Source organism: Oryzias latipes, chromosome 2 (genome assembly GCF_002234675.1).
Source record: "Oryzias latipes chromosome 2, ASM223467v1".
Lineage (NCBI taxonomy): Eukaryota > Metazoa > Chordata > Actinopteri > Beloniformes > Adrianichthyidae > Oryzias > Oryzias latipes.
This window is the reverse complement of record NC_019860.2, coordinates 9,892,746-9,913,981: the sequence shown is the minus strand read 5'-3', so window position 1 is coordinate 9,913,981 and position 21,236 is coordinate 9,892,746. Positions and strand designations below refer to the sequence as shown.

At 43.4% G+C, this 21,236-nt stretch overlaps 3 protein-coding genes across 4 annotated transcripts; 1 reads left to right on the top strand and 2 right to left on the bottom strand.

The window, feature by feature from the left end:
• Nucleotides 1-636: 636 nt before the first annotated feature.
• On the bottom strand, nt 637-10,063 carry map3k2 (mitogen-activated protein kinase kinase kinase 2). Of its 2 annotated transcripts, none has more exons than XM_011482641.3 (17): nt 9,708-10,063; nt 7,148-7,220; nt 6,846-6,964; nt 6,720-6,760; nt 6,545-6,644; nt 6,345-6,458; nt 5,428-5,536; nt 4,936-5,066; nt 4,500-4,579; nt 4,350-4,414; nt 4,152-4,244; nt 3,833-4,069; nt 3,620-3,768; nt 3,403-3,534; nt 3,196-3,325; nt 2,950-3,127; nt 637-2,870 (listed from the first exon to the last, which is right to left on the bottom strand). In XM_011482641.3, exons 2-17 carry the CDS (start codon nt 7,200-7,202, stop codon nt 2,651-2,653), a joined length of 1,953 nt encoding a protein of 650 aa, XP_011480943.1. In that variant the 5' UTR covers nt 7,203-7,220; nt 9,708-10,063; the 3' UTR covers nt 637-2,650. The 2 variants fall into 2 exon arrangements, with proteins under 2 accessions (XP_011480943.1, XP_011480949.1); XM_011482647.3 differs by having other exon boundaries at nt 5,437-5,536.
• A 1,805-nt stretch (nt 10,064-11,868) lies between these two features.
• Nucleotides 11,869-13,730, top strand: sumo1 (small ubiquitin-like modifier 1). The gene is made up of 5 exons (NM_001172045.1): nt 11,869-11,901; nt 12,276-12,350; nt 12,603-12,680; nt 13,493-13,564; nt 13,641-13,730. Exons 1-5 carry the CDS (start codon nt 11,890-11,892, stop codon nt 13,707-13,709), a joined length of 306 nt encoding a protein of 101 aa, NP_001165516.1. The 5' UTR covers nt 11,869-11,889; the 3' UTR covers nt 13,710-13,730.
• A 4,369-nt stretch (nt 13,731-18,099) lies between these two features.
• On the bottom strand, nt 18,100-21,180 carry LOC105355443 (claudin-34-like). The gene is made up of 2 exons (XM_011482635.2): nt 20,742-21,180; nt 18,100-19,163 (listed from the first exon to the last, which is right to left on the bottom strand). The coding sequence occupies exon 2, from the start codon at nt 18,970-18,972 to the stop codon at nt 18,217-18,219; it is 756 nt and encodes a 251-aa protein (XP_011480937.1). The 5' UTR covers nt 18,973-19,163; nt 20,742-21,180; the 3' UTR covers nt 18,100-18,216.
• Nucleotides 21,181-21,236: the final 56 nt, after the last annotated feature.

The window sequence follows — 21,236 nt, the reverse complement described above, 5'->3', positions numbered from 1 at the left end:
TTGTGATTTTCACTGGTGTCCATGGATTACATGAAATCTTTCCACCTTTATCCACCTTTGTCATGGTAGGGAGAACACGTCAATGTAAGGGTGGGGTCATCTAAGATAGCACAAGGGTTATGTAGTCTGATGGCAGAGGAAAAGAAAGAGTTCCTGAGTCTAGTGGCCCTTCACTTCAGTCCTGTACCTCCGTTCCAAGGGGAGAGTGACCAGAAAGGAACTTGTATAAGCTGCTGTTAAGAGTAAAATATAACATTGGTATACTATTGTCTATATCTCAAAGCTACATGTTCTAAATGGATGGCGTAATGGCCACAAAAACGCGAATTAAGTCTTTTTTTGTAAACAATAACGTGGGAGTTTGTGGCTCTAGCTGCAGTTTGGTCCATAAGAAACAAACCCCTGTGCAAATATGTCACAAGCCGCCTAGTGACTTGGCTCCAATCAGTCTTATTTCAGACTGGCCTCAAACAGGAAGTGCAAAAGCTGCAACGTTGGAAATAGTTTGGCCTTCAAAATAAAGTTCCCAACATCTAAAATTTGTGTTGTAATGCTTTAACGATAATAGCTCAAAATATACAATTGTCTGTCACAAACTACCAAACACTTGAATAAATAGGGAGTAAAAACCAAGAGTTCATGTGAAATAAATAGCTTTTATTGTTTTCATCATCGTATTCATAACTGCTGTCATTATCGACCCCGGAGCCGACGCCACGGTCCAGGAATTTGTCCAAAAAAATAGCAACCGTTCAACAGCACCGCTGTGTCTCTCTGGACCCAACCATGCATGAAATCTCCCATTTACAAAACAAAAGCAAAATAAAAATATATATTAAAAAATTATGCGTACCACTGATATACAGATCTGATATAAACAGGCATATTGGTCACAAACCAATTAGAATTATAAACATGGCTTCTTTTACAATACACAGACCAAACATGTGGGATATAAGAGTACTTTTCTTTTAAAAACAACAAAAAAAAAGATACATTTGATTTTTTATTTTTATTTAAATCATTTCCTCTTTTTTGTAATCATAACTTTAAAGTCCTGACGCCTCCCCCCATGATCAGAATGCTCAAGTGACCAATGAGCAAAGTGCAGTAAATGCACATCAACATACACACATACATACGCATACACACACATACATACAAACACACAGGAATGGCAGCAGCGGCTACAGAGAGAACTACAGATGTACCTGCAGGTGACAAATACTGGAGTTAATCCACTGTGGTGAAACCAGGCCACCTGATGGTAAATATGACACATTACATTCAGTAAGAGTTAGCTGGACATTCAAAACACACATACACGCACACACGCCGTCAAAAAAAATAAATCAAAACAGTCTTTAAATGTGCAAAGAAAAGGTGGCTGAACCGAGCTGCATCCGGCAGCTGTGAGGAAGCCGTAAGAAAGCATCAGTGAGTCATCCATAGTGCATTGTGGGAATCGAGGTGGAACAGTGGGCCGCCTCGGAGAATGTTTCCGCTTTGGAAAACCAAAAGATTTTTTTTAAAAAGAAAACTCGTAAGTGCTCTCAGAAGTCCACTTCATCGCGACCTGCAAGAGGCAATCTGTGGATACAACTCGTCATCGACACCTAGTGGACACGGAGGAAACAGCAGCAAGGAGCACGTACCAGAGACTGTACCGGGTTCAAATGATTGTTTATCTGTACCGTTACTTTTAACATCTGCTGATTGCACCTTCAAAGAGAAGAAGAAACATCTAAGAGGTGAAGAAACAGTAGAAAAACTGCAGCGCTGCTTCTGGACTGTTGGGGACGTTTGCAAAAAACAACAGTAAAAAAGGCTGCGATGTGGAGTCATGATGCAAGATCCTGTAAACCTCTTCAAGAGGAAGGCCAGCAGGAGACGAGGAGGGCTGTGGGATGTCCCAAAGCGACCCTGGGCTTCTGCAAACCTTTGAGACGTTCAGCTGCTTCAAGCCCTGATCGTCTTCTCGTGTTGTGTCAGAGCCAACTCTTAAATCCGGGGTCAACGTTGGACCAGGGATAGGTTTTGGTTTCCAGGTTTGTAGAACCGCATAAACCAGGCATAGGTGGACGTGAGGCTGAACTGAAACCGGCTGGTTTGTTTTTGGGCAAAACGGCGTGAAGGCAGATCATCCGGGAGGACAAAAACGACGCTGAGCGACCGAGACCGGCCCTGAAACAGAAAAAGGCACGCGGCGAAGACGGGGAAGGTCAGACGAAGGGTGAGGTGGGGAGCGGCGGGCGTTGGGGTCGTCTTTAGCAGCGGGGTCGACGGCGGCGCTCTCTGGGGGTTTGGCAGGACACTACATTCTGGGTCGGGTCGGCGAGATGTGGGGACAGGGCTTCACCTCCTGCAGGTCCACAACACCGACTTAGAGAAACCGTACAAACGTGAAAAAAAGGGGCGTTTGTCTGCTTCAGAAGGGAGGGGCTCGCCCCCACGTTTCAGAAATTAAGGTGCACGTTGCAGGAAAACCTAAATAAAACCACCGTCTGCAGTCTCGTACAGAGACGGAGGAGCACGCGCTCCCTCGCCTGTCCATAGCAGCCTCAGCATGAATCCGAGGGGGGGCGGAGCCACCTGGGGGCCCGCCCCTTCTGCTTCAATATGTTTGGCAGTTCTGTAAGGACTGAAGGTGCTAATGAACAAAGATATGCCTAAGTAGCTCATCAGCAGACGGGCGCTGTTTGGTCTCTACAAAGATCCGCCTCAGGAACTCGCGGCAGTGGTCCGACACGTGCACGGGCAGCTCCGGGTTTGTGGGCTGCGTGGCGATTTTGAAGATGGCCGCCATGGCTTCGAACTCCGCCCACGGAGGCCGCTGAGTTAGCATCTCCACCACGGTACAGCCGACACTCCTAAAAGCAAAGCGCAGATTTGTTGGGGGATGGGCGCCTACAGCCGGTGCCGGACGCCGCTTTCTGAGCGCGCCCTTACCATATGTCGGCCTTCCTGCCGTAGCCTTCTCCGCTGATCACCTCCGGGCTCATCCAGTAGGGGGTGCCGGTCACTGACTTGATGCCTGTCCCGGACAGGCAGATGGTCTGCAGCCGCCTGCTGGCGCCAAAGTCTCCCAGCTTCACGTTACCCACGGAATCCCGCAAGATGTTGGCCCCTGGAGCCAGAGGACACCCGCTAAAGTTCTGCCGCGCCCCGCCAGCAACCCCCCCTCCCCCTTCTCACCTTTGATGTCCCGATGCACGATCATGTTGCTGTGCAGGTACGACACACCCTCCAAGATTTGCCGGGTGTATCGGCGCGTTACGTTTTCCGTCAGAGCTCCGTACGACTTCAGCTGGTCTTTGATGGAACCCTGAGACAGGAAGTTGACGGTCAGGGTGGACAAGGACTTCAAATCGATATTTGGGGGAGGGGTTGGCAGATGCTTACTCCAGGCATGTGCTCCATGAAGATGGAGAGCGTCCGCTCCATGGTGTCCCGCAGGCAGCCGTAGTACTGGACGATCCGCTCGTGGCACAGGTTCTTCAGGAGCTGGATCTCGCACTCCAACGCGCTCACCTCCTGAACGAGCCAATCAAAAGCTTGAAATTGCGACGCATACTACCCCTCGCTCCTCCACTAAAAAAAAACAACAACAACCATGCACCTTGCTGGTCTCCGGACTCTCCGGGTCAAACTGGACTTGTTTGACCGCCAACTCCCGCCCAGTGTCTGCGTCGTAGCACAGGTACACCCGCCCAAACGCCCCCTGACCTAGCAGCTTCCCCAGACGCCAGTTGGTGGGAGCACGCGGAGCTGCAAGCACACGGCAGGTTAACCACTGAGCTACAGGTGGGCGGGGCGCGCTCGGTCCACTTACAGCGACTGGGCGGGCTGATGTCCATGACGGAGAGGGTGGGGCCGGCTGAGGGGTTGGCGTTCGACTCGATGTCGCTGCCTCTCCGCCTCCTGGCAGGGCCGGGGGCCTCCTCCAGGTCGGGGGTGAAGACGCTGCTGCCGCTGCTGGTGCTGGGGGACTGCTCTGTGGGACTGAAGCTAACGGGCGAGCGAAAGTTGTGGACCTGCGTCCGCCGAGCTCGCGGAAAGGTCTTCCGCCCTGAAAGCCAAACAAGATACTCTGAATTATTCGTTTCGGTCTCCTCTCTGTTACGAACAGGAGCGAAGGAAAAACACCCCACCATCGCTGTAATCCTGAAGGCCGTAAGGAATGCCGTATCTCCGTGGATACGTCCCTCCTTTCCCGGACTTCTCAAACACGGGAAGGTCGGACTCTGCGGGGGAAAACAGCGGCACAGTTATCACAGAGGTGGAGCCAAGACTAAAGCAAAACAAAACCTTTCTTAATCTTTGAGATCAAAAGCTGTTTCAGGGTTTACCTGGGAAGTCCTGGTGGTTGTCCGGGTAACTCTGAGCTCGAGGCATCCTGGACTTTGGGTATTCCCTGCAACACACCGAAAGGAAAAGTTACTGTGTGTCGGTTTTAAGGCTTCACACCAGGCCTTGAGCTGGAATGTGGAGCCACTCACCCGTCCAGCGGGCTGTCTAAAGACGGACAGCTTCCTGACGCGGAATTCTCCGGACTGCTCATGGATAAGGGATCGAACATCTGAAGGCAAAATAATGAAGAGCTTAAAAAAGTTGGACATATTTGTTTGAAGTTTTCAGACTTCAAACGACCATCTGGTGAACTCTGAACTTGTAGACGTTCTATGAATATTTATTTTGGGGTAATGCGTGCACCTGGCAGCCGTTCTGATGCCTCACAGAAAAAACAAAAACAAAACATCACTTTGAGTTAACTCCAACAGCTAAAACCATAATTTTACTCCCAAAACCTCACAAATTAGGAGCATAGCATCCAAACTGGATTCCAAAATGTTTCCGCACTACGTTGTTGTGCATTTTTCTTTTTGTTGGAAATGTGAAATAATATTAGAACCAAGTTTAAGGCAGAGTCCATACCGGATCCATACTCTCAGGAATGAACTCCCCCTCGCTGTTGATGCTGGTGAAGGAGCCGTTTCGTGCCACCTGTGGGAGAGGATCGGGAATGTATCCTGGGGGAGGGGAGCTTCGGTCGGTCGAGAGGGACCCTGCGGTTGGAAGAGAAACTCAGGTGAGCGGCGATTGGTTGTGTCGCTTTGCACGTCCATTTTTCCATGGAGCGGTTCTCCTCGCTGTGACTTGTTGACGTTTCTCAGACTCAACTGGGGCTTCACCTCAGTCAGGAGTTCCCCAGGGATCTATCTTAAGACTCATTTAATTATTCTACTGTAATAGGTGCAAAAGATGGACCAACATCATATTGAACTCTATGGGTTAGTAATGGGATGGAACCGTGCTGCATCCGACAGTCACAGACTTTTCATCCATCCATCTCTAATCTACATTCACTTTTCTTGGAGGTCATAAGCTGGCCGCCTTTAGCTGATAAAGGAGACAAAAGGAAATCACCTGACTGACCAATCAGAGACAGCATGCTCTTTTTGTCCGCAACCCCAAAGCCCCTGTTATCCAGCTCCTCGTGGGATGGAAGGAGGTCCATGTTGGAGGCGGGGGAGTTCTGGAAAGAAAACAAAAACAGATAAGCCAGACAAACAAAGACCCCCTGCAAACTGGGTGGTCCGACTGGCTTAAAGCTAATGTTTGGAAGCATTTGGGCTTTCTCAATGTTGATGTTCTTATTGGCTTTAAACAACAATCATGCCAAAATTACCAAAATGGATTATTTAGAAACACAATAAACATTTGAAATCATATCACGAAGGGCTGGGTTGGTTGATCAATTAATCCATAAAAGTTGAAATCGCATGACAGCAGCAAAGCCAAAATTTGCTAGCTTGATGCTAACGTATAATGGAATTCCCCATAGGACGGCTAATGCTAACGCTCGGTCGACCTTAAACATATATTGCTGACTAAATGAACAGCTTTATATACTCACAGGTAGGAATTTTCCTGACTATTTTAAGGAAACATTTTCTTTTTAAATTAACCGTTTGTTGCTGAAATCTTCAAACTCAACCCAATCATCGCTCACTTCCATCGGGAGGGGGACAGAAACCGTCCAGGCGCTCTCAGCACGAATGCTGCTTCGACAAGTTCCGTACCTGCGAGTGCTTCCAACAGTCAAAAAACTATTTAGGTTATCATGAGGGGATTATGGCATCAGTCTGAGCTTTGATAGCGAAGGACATGAGGATGTGGTGGATATTAAGGCACACATTTACAGTTAATGAGTCATTATTGTTCTGGGAACTTTTTCATTAAGTGTGAGAATCTTATCATACATCAAAATGTCTCTTTCATTGTACGTCATCTAGGTTTTTTTTTCAAAATAGTTGCTCCCTTGCTAGAAGGAGCAAACAGACCTGCGAGGACATCTGGACTACTAGGAGGATCTTCAGGCTCTTCATGTGGACGCTGCGATCCAGCAGCTCCACGGCCTTGTCCAGGTCATCCTGGGTCACCAGCGGGATCAGTAACTGTGGGAGGGAAGAGCAAAGACGGCGTGGGTGTGGCGCTGCGATTGCTCCGGGCCACCTCTGCGCTTCGGCCTCCGGATCTGTACCTCGTTGTTAGAGTAATGGAGGCCCATCGCCTGACCGAAGGCCACTTTTGCCTTCGCCTTCAGGTCGTCCAGCTTGACGGGTCGAGGAAACTGCAGGATCCTGCGGAGGAGACGAGAGGTCAGGAGGTGGCTGTGCCGTTCGGACCATGTTTGGACCAAAAAGGAAGGGTCTCACCTCTTCTCCCCTCTGAATTCAAACTTCACCCTCACATCGTTCTGAGGAGAATGGAATGAAACTCAGCAACTCCTAACTTCAGTAAAAGTTCAGAAAAAAACCACCTCAGAGGGGTCCGGCGCTCACCTGGTTCTTGGGTGAAGAAGTTTTGGGTTTTCCCAACTCCGACAGGAATGTGGCGGGGCGGCTGGAGCGGTGCAGTTCGGCCAAGTCCTGCATGATCGAGTTCAGGGCCTCCTGCTCATCTGTGGGACGACAGAACCTCCAATTACCATCAAAGATGGTGGGGGGAACAGTGGAACAAACAGACAGCCGGAGGTGAATGCTCTCTGCTTCTAAAGGTCACAAGCCAAAACCTGGAATTGAAAAAACAAAACACAGTGGCTAAAGGATCTCGACAGCCCGCTGCCAACAAAGTGCATACATACCCATCATCATGGCACGGCGGCTGACCCAGGAGGCCAGGAAAGAGGACTCTCCCATCAAAGGGATTCCTTCCTCCTGCAACAGCGGAGCAGAAGTCCCGGCGTGAAGCTTCACAAGTTAAAAGACGGTTATCTTCCGACTGATGAGCAGATTTGGATCTAAAACATCTGTAAATGCTCGCAAATGCTGTTGTGGTATTTAAGTAGCTTTATTTAAAACAGAACGGTGAACGCCGCTATACAGATGAAACTGCTGTATTCATGTTTAGCTCAAATTAAACGTACCAAAACAAAACATTTTTGAATAAAATGGGATGAACAAATACGGACAAAAAACTTTCTTCTCCTTTTACCGTCCAAAATATAAAGAACTAATAGTTTTTCATTAAAAAAAATAAACAAAAGAACGACTGTTTCCAAAATTATTATTAATTAATTAATTCTTTTTGGATAAATTATTCGGTCATTCATCATTTTGACTGATTAATATTTTTTTTAATTGTGCTTCATTTTCAGATGAAAAAGAATTTGTTCATTTTGTAAATGTTTACAGTCCACAAATAATGCTAATGCTAGTTGTAATACTTTGCAATCTGTGATTAATCTGTAATTTTGTGTATTTGGTGCCTTCATGAAAGAAATGAAAAACAAAAACGTCAAAAATAAAAGATTTTAATAATGAAAAATTCCTCTTTGTTCAGCCTAAAATCTGTATATCGTTCTGATTAAAAAAATAAAATGAAAAAGAATCAAAACTTTGTTTTGAAATAGATCATCTGATAAACAAATAATCTGGATTAAATAAAGTGAAGTTTTGGGGGAAAAAATTGGACTGATTTAATACGCGGGCAGTAAAAGTCACATGTTCAAATACCATTTTTTTATCTACACATTTGATTATTTCAAAATGTTGCATTTTGCAATTTTTTTTTAAAGATAGAAGTATCTACATCCCCATAAACGTGTTTTGTAAAGCATTTAGTAAGGTTTACTAAGCTTGTGTCCGAATTCCCTCCCTAACTACTAACAAACTATATAGTGCGGCACTATGTAGCGCCCTGAATTTTAAAAGTAATTCGAACACCATGCTCAAAACTTTTTTATTTTTTAACGGCAGACATGACATAATCGATTTCACAAAGTCAAAATCTAATTGATATGAGCGCTTTACGACGATTATTTATGAGTCCACTGTCTTCCGAAGATAAAAGGTTGATGATTTATTTAAAATAAAAACATTTAATTACATTTTTTTGGGGCAAAAATTGTTCCGATGGAATGCATTGTGGTCTATATTCACCGATCTAATGAGCATCGATGCACACTGGTTTTTCACAGAGACTTCTGGGAAATCTCTGGGGGCACTCGATTTTGGAATTGTAGATCCGGACAGCACTACAAAAGGGCGAACGCACTATGTAGGGGTTAGGGTGGGAATTCAGACACAGCATAAGTCACTACAGGACCACTGAAGGACATTTTATAGATAGAATTCTCTGCATAGAATAAAGTTATTTATTGCAATCTTCTATTTCTCCTACTCTTTTTTTTATTTTTTCCCCTTAAACTCCATGTGATGAAGTCAACATCCTCCCCATGGCAATCCAACACAAAGGGCAAGTTCACATGGCTAAAGTTAACTTTACTGTCAGCGTTTCCACGGCAACAAGACTGAGCTTACCCAAATATCTGCCAGACTGGTTCTCTTTTGACCCCAGTTTGGTTGATATAAGATGATCACCTCATTCATAGCTTTTCGTCACATTTCACAATTCATTTAACTTAAGGAACTACCACATAACCCAGAAAAAAAACACCTGACCATCTTTTGTCATTTTGTTGGTCTGAGCAATAAAGTTATTTTAAACAGGAAAAAATAAGAATAAGCATCATGCTAGCTAACCGAACGCGTGTTTGTATGGCTTGACATAACAGATGTCATGTAAACACTGCGAATAATAACTGGTTTTATCATCAACCCTCTCTGCTGTTATAAGGGGAAACTCGTGCTATGGCTGTGCTAACACCATGGCAACAACATGCAGCATTCCTTAGCTAAACATCAAAGGAAAGAGTTTAATTTCGTGACATTAAGCATAGCGTTAAAGCTCAGCTAACATGGTGTAAACACTGCTAAGAAACTTGTGATCAACATCTATTTATTGGGGCAAAGCTAAAACCAGAAACACCGAAACTGCGGCTGTTTTTACTGGATAACAAGCTAGCTGTGAATTTCCAAGTTAGCTTGAATTGTCCCGGAAGCTAACAACTGTTGCTAGCTTTATTTTGACATTTCATTGCGCTGTGACAGCGCACCCTTTGCGATTTGCTTTCGTTTGGACATGCAAACACAACAACAGCATGCGTGAACCCGATGGAGGAAGCGCAGCGGCTGCGTGTAGAACCAGTAGCTGTCAGGCCAGGGAAGTTGTTGTCAAGCTAATGCTAACAGCTAGCCGCAGAGATCATCGAAACTCGTCGGGTCAACACTGGCGTTAACAAAACACAACAGAGCCAACCACCGAGTCATTTCAAGCGACATTCATCTGTCATATAGTCTCACCTGTGGGTTGTTTGCACCGCGGTCCAACTACTCATCCACACGGCCGGTGACAGGAGCCCCGGGCCCTGCGGAGAGTCGCTGGGAGGAAGCAGAAGTTTGGCAGTCCGCTCTTAACTTCACCCCGAGTCCCGCTGGGCCACGACGACGAGGCCCGACGGCCGTCGGTTTATCCCGCACTTTCCGCGTCTGTGACCAAGACGACACGGTCGTCCAGGAACGCCTTTCCGTGTCTGTGCGCGACTGAAGGGCCAATTTAATCGACACCTCTCATTTCGTTGCACTTTACACCTTGGTTAACAGTGGCTCGGCTCGCCGTTGACCCTGGAGTTAAATCAAGCTTCATGAGAAAACACAATTCCTTATAACCGGAAGTACTTCAGTGCACCTACAAAAGTAAAAGCTTAAAGTGGGTTTCCTAATAAACATTGGCTTATTTATTTTACTTTGACAAAACCTCAACGGAATTAAGACTGCATTTAAACAAACTTCAATAGATGTGGGATCCTCGACTTCTAAATTTGTTTTGTTTTTTTTTAAAGAATGTCTACTATAAACTCTGCCATTCCAGAGTGATGGGGGGGGGGGGGGGCTTAAAAATGCCTTGTAAAAATCTAAAACAACAAGAGTATTTTAATTGACATTATATTAATTATCAACATGTGAAAAGTCTCTAATAAACTATGATTCTTCAAAGTTAGAATATTGAAGATTACATCAAATCAAACTTTATTTATATAGCTCTTTTCCTACAAAAGCACAACCGAACGTGCTTTGCACCAATACAAAATAAATAAATAATATAAAAACAAACACGAAAACTATATATACATTTAAAAAACGCCTCTCTCACCCTCCGCGGGTGGTTTCTCCTCCAAGCTCGGGTCCTCTACCAGAGGCCTGGGAGCTTGAGGGTCCTGCAGTATCTTAGCTGTTCCTAGCACTGCGCTTTTCTGGACTGAGAGGTCTGAGGTCTTTCCAGGGATCTGTTGTAGCCACTCCTCCAGCTTGGGGGTTACTGCCCCGAGTGCTCCAATTACCACAGGCACCACTGTCACATTCACTTTCCATGCTTTCTCCAGTTCTTCTCTGAGTCCCTGGTATTTCTCCAGTTTCTCATGTTCCTTCTTCCTGATGTTCCCATCGCTTGGCACTGCCACATCCACCACAACGGCTTTCCTCTGTTCTTTATCCACCACTACAATGTCTGGTTGGTTCGCCATTACCATCCTATCAGTCTGGATCTGGAAGTCCCACAGGATTTTTGCCCTCTCATTCTCTACCACCTTCGGAGGTGTTTCCCATTTTGACCTTGGGGTTTCCAGTCCATATTCTGCACACATGTTCCTGTATATTATTCCAGCTGCTTGATTGTGGTGCTCCATGTATGCTTTCCCTGCCAGCATCTTACACCCTGCAGTTATGTGCTGGATTGTTTCAGGCGCTTATTTGCACAGCCTACACCTTGGGTCTTGTCTGGTGTGGTAGATCTGAGCCTCTATTGCTCTGGTGCTCAGGGCTTGTTCCTGAGCTGCCAGGAGGAGCGCATCAGTGCTGTCCTGTAGGCCAGCCCTCTCTAGCCATTGGTAGGACTTCTTGATATCAGCCACTTCAGTTATGGTCCGGTGGTACGTCCCATGCAGGGGTTTGTCTTCCCATGAGGATCTGTCCTCCAGCACTGTATCCTCTGCTCTCCATTGCCTGAGACATTCACTGAGCACACTGTCGGCTGTCGACTGTTTCATCCTCTCTCTCTCTCTCTCTCTCTCTCTCTCTCTCTCTCTCTCTCTCTCTCTCTCTCTCTCTCTCTCTCTCTCTCTATATATATATAGTTATTTATTAAATTATCATAAAATGCTATTTTTTAAGCCCATGTTAAAAATATATAAATTTAATCTAAACATATATATTGCATTTGAATATTGAACAGGAGTAAAGACTTCATAATACTGGAAAAGGCAAGGTTTTTGTATGAGTGTGTGTGTGTGTGTGCGCGCGCGCGCTTTTCTTATGGAGACAATCCGCTACAAAACAAATTCCTTCACGCGACTTTTATTTTGAACAGCCCTGCGTCACTTCCGTTTGATGTCGCATTCCTCACAACATAAAGCAAGAGCCACCGCTAAAAGCTAACGCTACACCTTGAAGGGATTCCCTCCCCCTCCCGCACACAGTCAGGATAAACATGTCAGACACGGTAAGAAAAAGAACGTTGAAGAGTTCGAATGATTTTCTGTCAACACTTTACTAAGAAATCGATAATGTGTTTGTTATGGACGCTGCCTCGTACGTGATTATCTAACAACATGCTAACCGTTAGCTGTTCTAGCTGCAGGCCTCTGACTGAACTTAGCGATTTTTTTTTACCCTCCACGTGAGCTTTTGTGTAGTTTTTTGAGATTTTTTTTTGGGGGGGGGGTCAGAACTGGTGCTGGCGGGACCGAACCCACACTCGTGTCTATGGTGGATGTTCTCTGTGTTCGTGGAACCCGCGGAGTAAACAGACGGGCCTTCCTCGAAAGCGTGCTAGCGGTCGCATCATGTAGCAATGTTTTGTGATGTTTCTGTCAGGAGACGAAACCTTCCAATCAGGACGGAGGCGACAAGAAAGATGGAGAGTACATCAAACTAAAAGTGATCGGTCAGGTAGGTTGTTTTTGTGTCTCTGCTTTTGTTGTCACTACTGTCTGCATTTAGAAATAAACCGTATTCTACTCCATTTCAAATAAAGTTATGGCACGTGGTGGTGTCTCTATTATTGTTTATAGAAGGCTATTATTTTTGGTCAATGATTCTGCCAATTCTTTATCATTTACAGATGTATTCGTTTTAATGCTGGAAGTTGTTATTGTTTTTGAGCTGCATCACCTTTTTGTGTGTGTCCGTTTCTGCCCACAGGACAGCAGTGAAATCCACTTCAAGGTGAAAATGACCACACATCTAAAGAAGCTGAAAGAGTCTTACAGCCAGAGACAGGTATGAAGAGGAAGACGCATCGCCACTTTTCCAATGACAGCCTTCGCAGATCCATCCAAATGCAGTTCCTTATGGTAGAACACGCCATTATTTAAAAAAAAGATAACTCTGATCATCTTTTGATCTATTGCAAAAAATAAAAAGTTCCTAGTGATTTTTATTTATTTTTTTGACACGCTCTCCCGCTAGCTTACTAAGACTCCCAAGCTAATATTAGCAGTGCAACAAAAATGGCGAGCAATATCGGAGCTATCCAGCTGCACAGTTTGGATCCGGATGCTCGGACGAGGAAAATAAAAAAAAGTTACACGAGTCTATTTGTCTGCAAGGGAGCCTTGTGGCTTGCCGTAGTAGCTTTGGAATCATACCTGCAACCTTTTTCCAACTAAGTTTAATTTTGTCTGCTCCTGATTCACAACGATTTTAAATATAAAAAAAAAATAACCCAATTTTAAATGTAATTTTAAGCTTAATTTTCTTTAACCCTTGTGCTATCCTAGGCCCTTTAACATTAGGAGTTGGGTCATCTAGACCCACTAGACAGTGCGCTTAACCTTTCTTCTTCAATGATTTGTGATCTTCACTGGTGTCCATGGATTACATGAAATCTTTCCACTTTTGTCATGGTAGGGAGAACACGTCAATGTAAGGGTGGGGTCATCTAAGATAGCATAAGGGTTACACCTAAAAGCTCGTCTATGTAATCGTTACTCGTGCTCCTAGCGCCTCGCGGCGGCGTTCAAGGAGAGCTGATTGAAGGAAAAATAAAAATCTCCTAATGGTCTAACAGCAGAGGATGACGTTTCTTTCAGGGAGTCCTGGCGAGCACGCTACGGTTTCTTTTTGAGGGACAGAGAATCGCAGATAACCAAACCCCAAAAGAGGTAAGCGACACTCGCAAGAGCGAAAACCAAGCACTAGTGGTCACTAAGGTTTGTGTTTTCTTCTGTTTTTTTATAGCTGGGCATGGAGGATGAGGACGTCATCGAAGTTTATCAAGAACAGACCGGCGGACTTTGGAATCATTAAAGCCACAATTTCTGATGTTTTTTTTTCTTCTTTTTTTTCCCCTTTTATTCATGTTTTTTATCATTTGGTTTTGTATGTATGTATGTATTTCTGTTAAGTTTCAAACCATCTGAATCAAAAAAGCAAAAGGACTCAATCAGGGCTTCCATGTGTGCGGTCGGGGAGGCGGACAGACCGAGGACTCGAACCTGTGGCTCTGCCGTCGGAGGACACTCTAAGATTTTTACCGGCAACCATTTCGCTTTCGTGTTTTAAATTTTTATTTTATCAACCTTGCTGGAATGATGTGCTTTTGCAGGAAAATGGTTTTTAGGAGCTTCTTCCTCCCCAAAATGTTTTTTAAAATTGTCTCATAGAGGAAATATGTCAGATGGCATTCTGGGTAAGTGCGGTTACAGAAACCGTAAAAAGAAACCGATCAGAAGCATACCAGAGCGGCATGCTTCTGATCTTTCCATCTATTCAAAACAAAAAAAGTTGTTTTCCTGGAACGGACCAAAGCGTCTGTCCAAATGAAGGGGGGCGGGGCTAAACGAGGGAGCAGGTCCATTTCCTGTTGATCTATTCCACTCTCAGATGAGGTTGGGTCCTTCTTTTCTCCGGGTCGCCAAGTCGAGTGTTGGATCAATAAAGCAGAACCCGTTGCCCCCCCTCCCCTTCATCTCCCCTAAACTTCAGCTGCAGAACCGACCGAGGTGGAACCGTTCTTTGCACAGAACTTTGAAGAACTTTTCGTTAAGTTTTTCTGTTGATTGGTTAGAGGATTCGACAGTCTGCAGATAATGTGCCATCATTTATGCAGAACTCAATTTCTACAAAATAACCTTCCCACATGACACTTTAAAAAAAAAAAAATCAAGAAAAAAAAGAACTGTGCTTGTATATGTTGTGTTTATTCATGTAAGATATATTCTGTAAAATATCTCAAGCATTGTCTGTAATTTATGTTCAGGAGTTTCATTCTGGATTCAAAAGAACCTTTTTTGTTGTTTTGTTTTTCCTGCAGAAAAAAAACTAAACACTTTTTTTGTCCTCAATCAACCACAGGAAGTTCACCAGAATCGCTTTTCTGTTGTTTTTTTCGCATCCTAGAATGAAACTCTGCCATATGTCGTTCCTCAAGTACATCAGCTGCCCAAGCTGGTTTTGATCAAACCCCTTAGGGGTTGAGGGTTCACCTATGGCAGCCGCCGACTCGCCTGCGATCGTAGACTTCCATCTCTCAGAATCTAAACCTCTAAAGGATAATCTAATCTGAGATAAATAATCATGGCTGAATTCAAATGAGAGAGGTGTCCCTCCCCTACAATCGGTGCAGGCTGTGATGCGAGCCGGCTCGTCGCCAGTAGTGTTGATACAGATGGTTTGAAATTCTGGAGATGAGTGTTCTGCTTTTTTGAATAAAATATTTAAGAAAAGAAACAGTCTGCCTCCGAAGTTTTCCTTACGAATATAATCCTAATTTAAGCCACTGCACATTAACTACTTGCTCTAGAAATGATGGTCAAGATAACTTGTCACCATGGCAACCACACAAAAATTTGGGGTCTCGGATCATACGTTTGTGGTTGCGACGTTGAAGTGGTTTCAACCGTTTACCAACTGGTTGCTAGGGAACATAGACATAAAAATGTCATCACTATTTCAGTAGCTGCTGTGGATCATCCACGTCACCAATGATCAATGCAGTGAGCCCAAAAACGTGGAAATGAAAGGAAATGTTTGCAGCTTCCAAATCATTTTAATTTACTAAAATGGTTCTAATCTTTTGAGTCAAGAATTATGGGGACAATAAAGGTTTTTCTAAATAGCTGTACTACCTTCCCTTTGAAGGTCCAAAGGGCTTTACAGTCACAATCCCATGCACACATACACACATTCACACACTGGCACTGGTACCAACCTGTAACCACCAGGATCAATGTGCAATTCAGTGTCTTGCCCAAGGACACTTTGGCACATGGGGGGCAGGCTAAGGAATTGCACCTGCAATCTTTCAATTAAAGGTTCGCCACTCGTATTTTTGCGCCAGCGCCATCCCCGTGATCCAAGATTCTCCCATTCTTCCTATAACTTTCTGAGAAGATTCACTTAAGTTAAGTTTTTTTTGGGGGGGGGTAATGGTTTGCAGCAGCCTGAATCCTTCAAGTCAATACTATAAACTATATATATATATATATATATATATATATATATATATATATATATATATATATATATATATATATATATATATATATATATATATATATATATATATATATATATATATATATATGTATGTATATATCAATCATTCTTGACTTCTTGTCTTATTTCATGGTTGTGCTGTTGTGCCCTCCCCAGGGACGTAACAGTCTAGATTAGAAGAACCCCATTGGGGTCTGACATCACTAAAACACTAACCCATCTACATTAAGTTAACCCTTTAGCAACAGTGAGGTTGAAAGGTAACACCCACAATCGCTCTTTGATATGCCATAATTCTTCAACCGTTAATGCAATCAACGTGAATCAGCTAATTCTGACTCGGAACAAAACAGCTTTTCATATCGGCTTTGAACCAATGCGCAACACATTACTATTGTTAGATGTTGCACATCGCCGCAAAGCCATCTTTCTATGTGACAGAAGCAGCCGATATACGCTGATTGTGCAGGTACTTCATGACTCTAAAGCATTCCATATCAGCGCAAGGCTGCTTTTCATCCGCTGGAATGACATTTGTGTGAATGGTTAAAGAGTTAAGGTTGTCAAAAGAACGTCAACATTGGAGTTAAAGCTCTGGTTAACATCAGAACCGTCACCGACAACAGTAACAGAAAACACTCTTTGAAGTACCGTAACTCTTCGACCGTTCTTCTCTTCGAAGTTCTTCTGCACATTTCCATTCCCTCCCGCTTTCTCCGCTCCTCTTCCTCTCTCCAGCTCCACGTCCCACCTGCCTGTCTTGTCACCATGGCGGGCAGAGCTTTCAGTCGCTCTGACCACCCAGCTATGGAATTCTCTTCCTCCCGATCTACGCAACACTGACTCTCTGCCACTGTTCAAATCCGAACTCAAAACCTATGTCTTCAAACAATCGAACAGGTAACCCTTGTGCTATCTTAGATGACCCCACCCTTACATTGACGTGTTCTCCCTACCATGACAAAGGTGGATAAAGGTGGAAAGATTTCATGTAATCCATGGACACCAGTGAAGATCACAAATCATTGAAGAAAAAAGGTTCAGCGCACTGTTTAGTGGGTCTAGATGACCCAACTCCCAATGTTAAAGTGCCTAGGATAGCACAAGGGATAATCCATTCAGTTAACACAACTTCATTTTGTCTGTTGTTTTTCTATCCTGTTTTTACTGTCTTATTGATGTTTTATCTTGATCTTCATGTCTTATTCATGTTTTATCCTTTTAATTTCTTATTGATTGATTCTGTTTTTTCTTGTACAGTGACCTTGGGTGACCCGAAAGGCACTTGAAATAAAATGTATTACTATTCATTAATATTAATAAAGCAATCCAAACGATTTTGTCGCTGAGAAAAGCAACTTTGTGCCGATATGCAACACTTTACGTTAAAATGTTGCATATCGGCACAAAGCCGCCTTTTTTAGCGACAGAACCAGCTAATTATGTTGATTGCATAAGCACTTCATTACTTTAAAGTGTACAGTAGTATATCACCGCAAGACTGCTTTCCTGCGCTTCAGAATCTACTGGAATCGTGCCAATTGCGCATACTATTGAAGAGTTATGGTAGTCAAAAGAATGTCAACACTGGTGTTTAAGTTTCTGCGTGAACAGGTTGCTGATAACAGTAAAATAACACACCCTTTGAACTACAGGACCTCTTCGACCATTTACGCAATTAAAGTAATTCCAACGGTGGAGAAAAGCAGCTTTGCAATGCTTTACTTTCAAGTGTTGCATATCCCAGGTAGCTGCGTCCGTATGACCTTATTTTTACGTCGATTGCGTAAGCACGTCACGTCAACTGCTATCAAGTTGCTTTTCTGCGCTTCAGAATCTGCTGGAATTACGTTAATTGTATAAACGGTGGAAGAGTTAGGGGTAGTCCAAGAATGTTAAAGGGGTTAAAGGTCAAATGTTTGTTCTTCAGTAATCTCCTTAGGCCAGTGGGGGAAGAAGACAAAGGTATTTGTTTACATCCAGTTCCCTAAACTTGAGAGATCCACTGTACATTACACCAAAGGTGGAAGACTTCAGGCTCCTGGAGAGCTCTGTCCCATTTGTTTTCCAAATGACTCCAACTGATTATCTGGATTGAGTCTATCCAGCCAATCAGCAGCAGCCCCTAGTGCCCCTTCTTAGTCTGGATTATCTATCTGAAGCTGTTGTTCCACCAGTCAAACACTTGCACATGTTCTGAAGACAGTCTGGAACTAGATTACCCGTTTATTGGTGAAGTTTGCAGTCTGCAGAGCACACCTTTGAGAAAATGTTTACAAAAGTGACCAAAGAGTTCAAAGCAGAAGAACCTGCTTTTTTACAGGTGATCGTCAAATTCAAATCCAGGGTTGTCCAGCCCCCTGACGCCGACCCCACTGTAGTCCATCGTGGAAGGTGCAGAAGAGTCCTGCTGCAGCTGCTCCCTCAGAGAAGGCTGAATCTGATGCTGAAACCTCCCCGCCACCCTGTAGGAACTGAAGACGATCCCTGACACAGCCGTCAGGGCTGCGCCTACCATCCCAATCCAAATCCCGCAGCCCACGTGTTGCGACTCCGGCGCCTGAGGCAGTCTGAACTCCGGTGGGAAGTGGATGGTCTGGTTGGCCACCACAGAGCTCAGATTCCACAACAGAGGAATCAGTGACGTCGTGGCGGCCAGCAAACAGAAGGCTCCGGTGACGACAAAACCCAGACGAACACAGGAGTATTCATTCGTCCCGAAGTAAGCGTTCCTCATGGCATAAACTCCGCCCGCGTTCCCACAAAGTCCCACCAGCAGGGACAGGAGCATGAGGACCTGACCCGCTGCTACCTCTGGAGGCGTGAAGGCTTCAGTCAACCTTATGGAGTTGCACTTCATGATCGCCCAGCCATCAGTCACTTCAGTGTGGCTGTGGAAACAGGTCCTCCAGAGTCCCACCCAGACCACCCCCGACGTGATCACATCACTACTGGGGACGAGCCACACCCTCCACTGGATAAGTCCAAGAGCCACGGCGGTGAGCGTCCAGCCAATAAACGCCGACCACAGGGCGACAAACTGGACGTGGGCCGTGTGGGCCAAGTAGGTCATAGTAAGTCAAGGCGCCAGTCCACCCGGATAGTCTTTGGCCTGGTAAAAACTGATGGCATTAGGAACTCAAAACAGCCTCAGGCAACAGTTCTGCTTGTCCGGCTTCCTGTTTCCACAAAGCACCGGTTTTGTTTCTTCCTGGTGTTCTTTCTCACCTGAGTTACATGGTGAACAAACACCTGCAGCTTCCCCTGAAACAACAAACACACACGATCGTCAGTCACAACAAACACTTCCCGTGTGAGCCATCAGCAACACGCATTAAAAGACCCTCAAAGTGAGTCAAATTTCACCTAAACTCAGCACTCTCATTAACAAAGATGCAAATCTCCAATTTGACGAGATGGAAGTCGGCATCTCAGCTTTATTACATGTTCAAACAAAGTTATTTAACCAACTTGGTTTCTGCTGTGTTTATGACCTCCGTCGTTTTATTTTCATAAAGCTGTGAGAGCAAAGGTACAAAGTCCAACAGGACCCCTCCTTAGTTTTTACTGTTTTTCCCTTCAGGCAAACCTTTTATTTTTATGACAAAATGATGACGTTGACTTTTGTGCCAAGCAATTCCATTATAGTTAACGGTTTAAATCAGGAAAATAATTCAATACACATTATGTGAGGTCTTGATACTTGATAAAAAAAATGTTTTAAGAAAAAGTATCATTTTTTTGTTTAAGTAAATAAAATAAAAAAATCTAAATATAGCAACGGAAAATAATTGGTGCTACCTAAGAAAACCCATGACTGCTCAATGTTGTGTAAATGTTGCCACGCCTCAAAAATGTTTAAAAAGTCAAGATAATGTCAAATAGTGCTTTAAAAAAGTAAAGCTGAAAGCTAAATTAAGTTCCTCACAAGTATTTAAAATAAAAAGCTAAACACGACAAGCTAGTTTTACGTTATGCTGTTTTTCCTTTTACCCAAAATGCTAACCTAGCTTATAAAAAGAGTAAAAGAATTATACAAATATTAAGACTTCAAATATATTAAAACAAAAGAAGGCAAGCATTTGATGGGACAAACAAAATCTGCAAAATAATAAAAAGTAAATTAAACCAACGAAAGACAGCCAAAGATAAAATCGATGTACAACAAAATGCTAAATGTTACATAAATTAAAGAACAGAATAGAAAGAAGTTTTACTTTAAGTTACAATGCTTGAATATGTGCTAAGAATATTAAATAATACAATGGTAAATTCCTAAGTATTTCCTATGTTATTATACATTTTTGGGAAGGAAAGATACTTTTAGTGTAAATTTGCATTGAATTAAAATTTCAAATATAAATCACTAAATCCCCAAATAACTCTTAAAAATGTCTCTACTGTTACTACACAATTTAACAAGTGCTCCAGACTAGAATATACACAAGTCATCTGCATACATGCATAAACAGACCTGCCAGATCAAGCAGCTTGTAGCAGGTCATAAACGTAAAATTTACATTTTAAAGAGGCATCAAAAGTTTAGAATTTAGAACATTTCTTAAAAATTATTTAATGAAACAGATCAATCAATTATTGTATATTATGGGCCTACTTTATGTTGTACTTGGAAAAAAAAGCATAAACGTTGTTCTGTCTTCCTAGCAACACATGAAGGTTGAGGAAGTATAAAACACAAAGTTTTCCTCTTGGTTTTAACAAATAAATGTTATGTCACAATAAAATTTTACTTAACTTTAAACGCTTGTAAAGATGAGAAAAAGAATAAAAAAAGCACACAAAAAAAGAAAGGTTTTAAGACATTGTTTTGTTTTCACAAACCTGAGTCTGTCTGTCGAGCAGCAGCAGCCACGGCGTCCGGCGTTTGAAAACAAGAGATGACGAGGAACCTTGTCTGATCTATACAACAATGGAACACTTCCTCATCCTTTGACAATGATTAACTGAATATGACGGGAGTGATGTTACAGTTTCTGTCTACAGTCACCTCTGCTTTATGTGGAGATTAAAGACCTTATCTTTTAGTTTTCGAGGACAAATTTTATGTTTCATTTACAAATTTAAATTAAAAGAAAATCTTTATTTAAAAATGAAAAAAAAAACTATTCCTGCTCTATGAAAACGATAGAGATTAATCTATAAATGTGAGATGATGCTGAGGGGAGGAGCTATTAAGGTGTTGACAGACCTTGTAAAAATAAACTGTCAGCCCACCCAAACATAGGTCAAAAGGTCACACACACACAGACACACACACACACAAGCACACACACACTAAAAAAATAATTTAAAGAAAAAAAAAGCTGTCAAACTAAA

Bases quoted from the DNA above. Each gene is read 5' to 3' on its own strand.
- map3k2 (XM_011482641.3), bottom strand. From the start codon at position 7,202: ATGGGAGAGTCCTCTTTCCTGGCCTCCTGGGTCAGCCGCCGTGCCATG. The intron at 6,761-6,845 runs GTGAGCGCCGGA...CATTCTCCTCAG, and splicing joins CTTCTTCACCCAAGAACCAG to AACGATGTGAGGGTGAAGTT. The intron at 4,415-4,499 runs GTGAGTGGCTCC...GGTGTGTTGCAG, and splicing joins TTAGACAGCCCGCTGGACGG to GGAATACCCAAAGTCCAGGA.
- sumo1 (NM_001172045.1), top strand. The intron at 12,351-12,602 runs GTAGGTTGTTTT...TTCTGCCCACAG, and splicing joins AACTAAAAGTGATCGGTCAG to GACAGCAGTGAAATCCACTT. The intron at 13,565-13,640 runs GTAAGCGACACT...GTTTTTTTATAG, and splicing joins ATAACCAAACCCCAAAAGAG to CTGGGCATGGAGGATGAGGA.
- LOC105355443 (XM_011482635.2), bottom strand. From the start codon at position 18,972: ATGACCTACTTGGCCCACACGGCCCACGTCCAGTTTGTCGCCCTGTGG.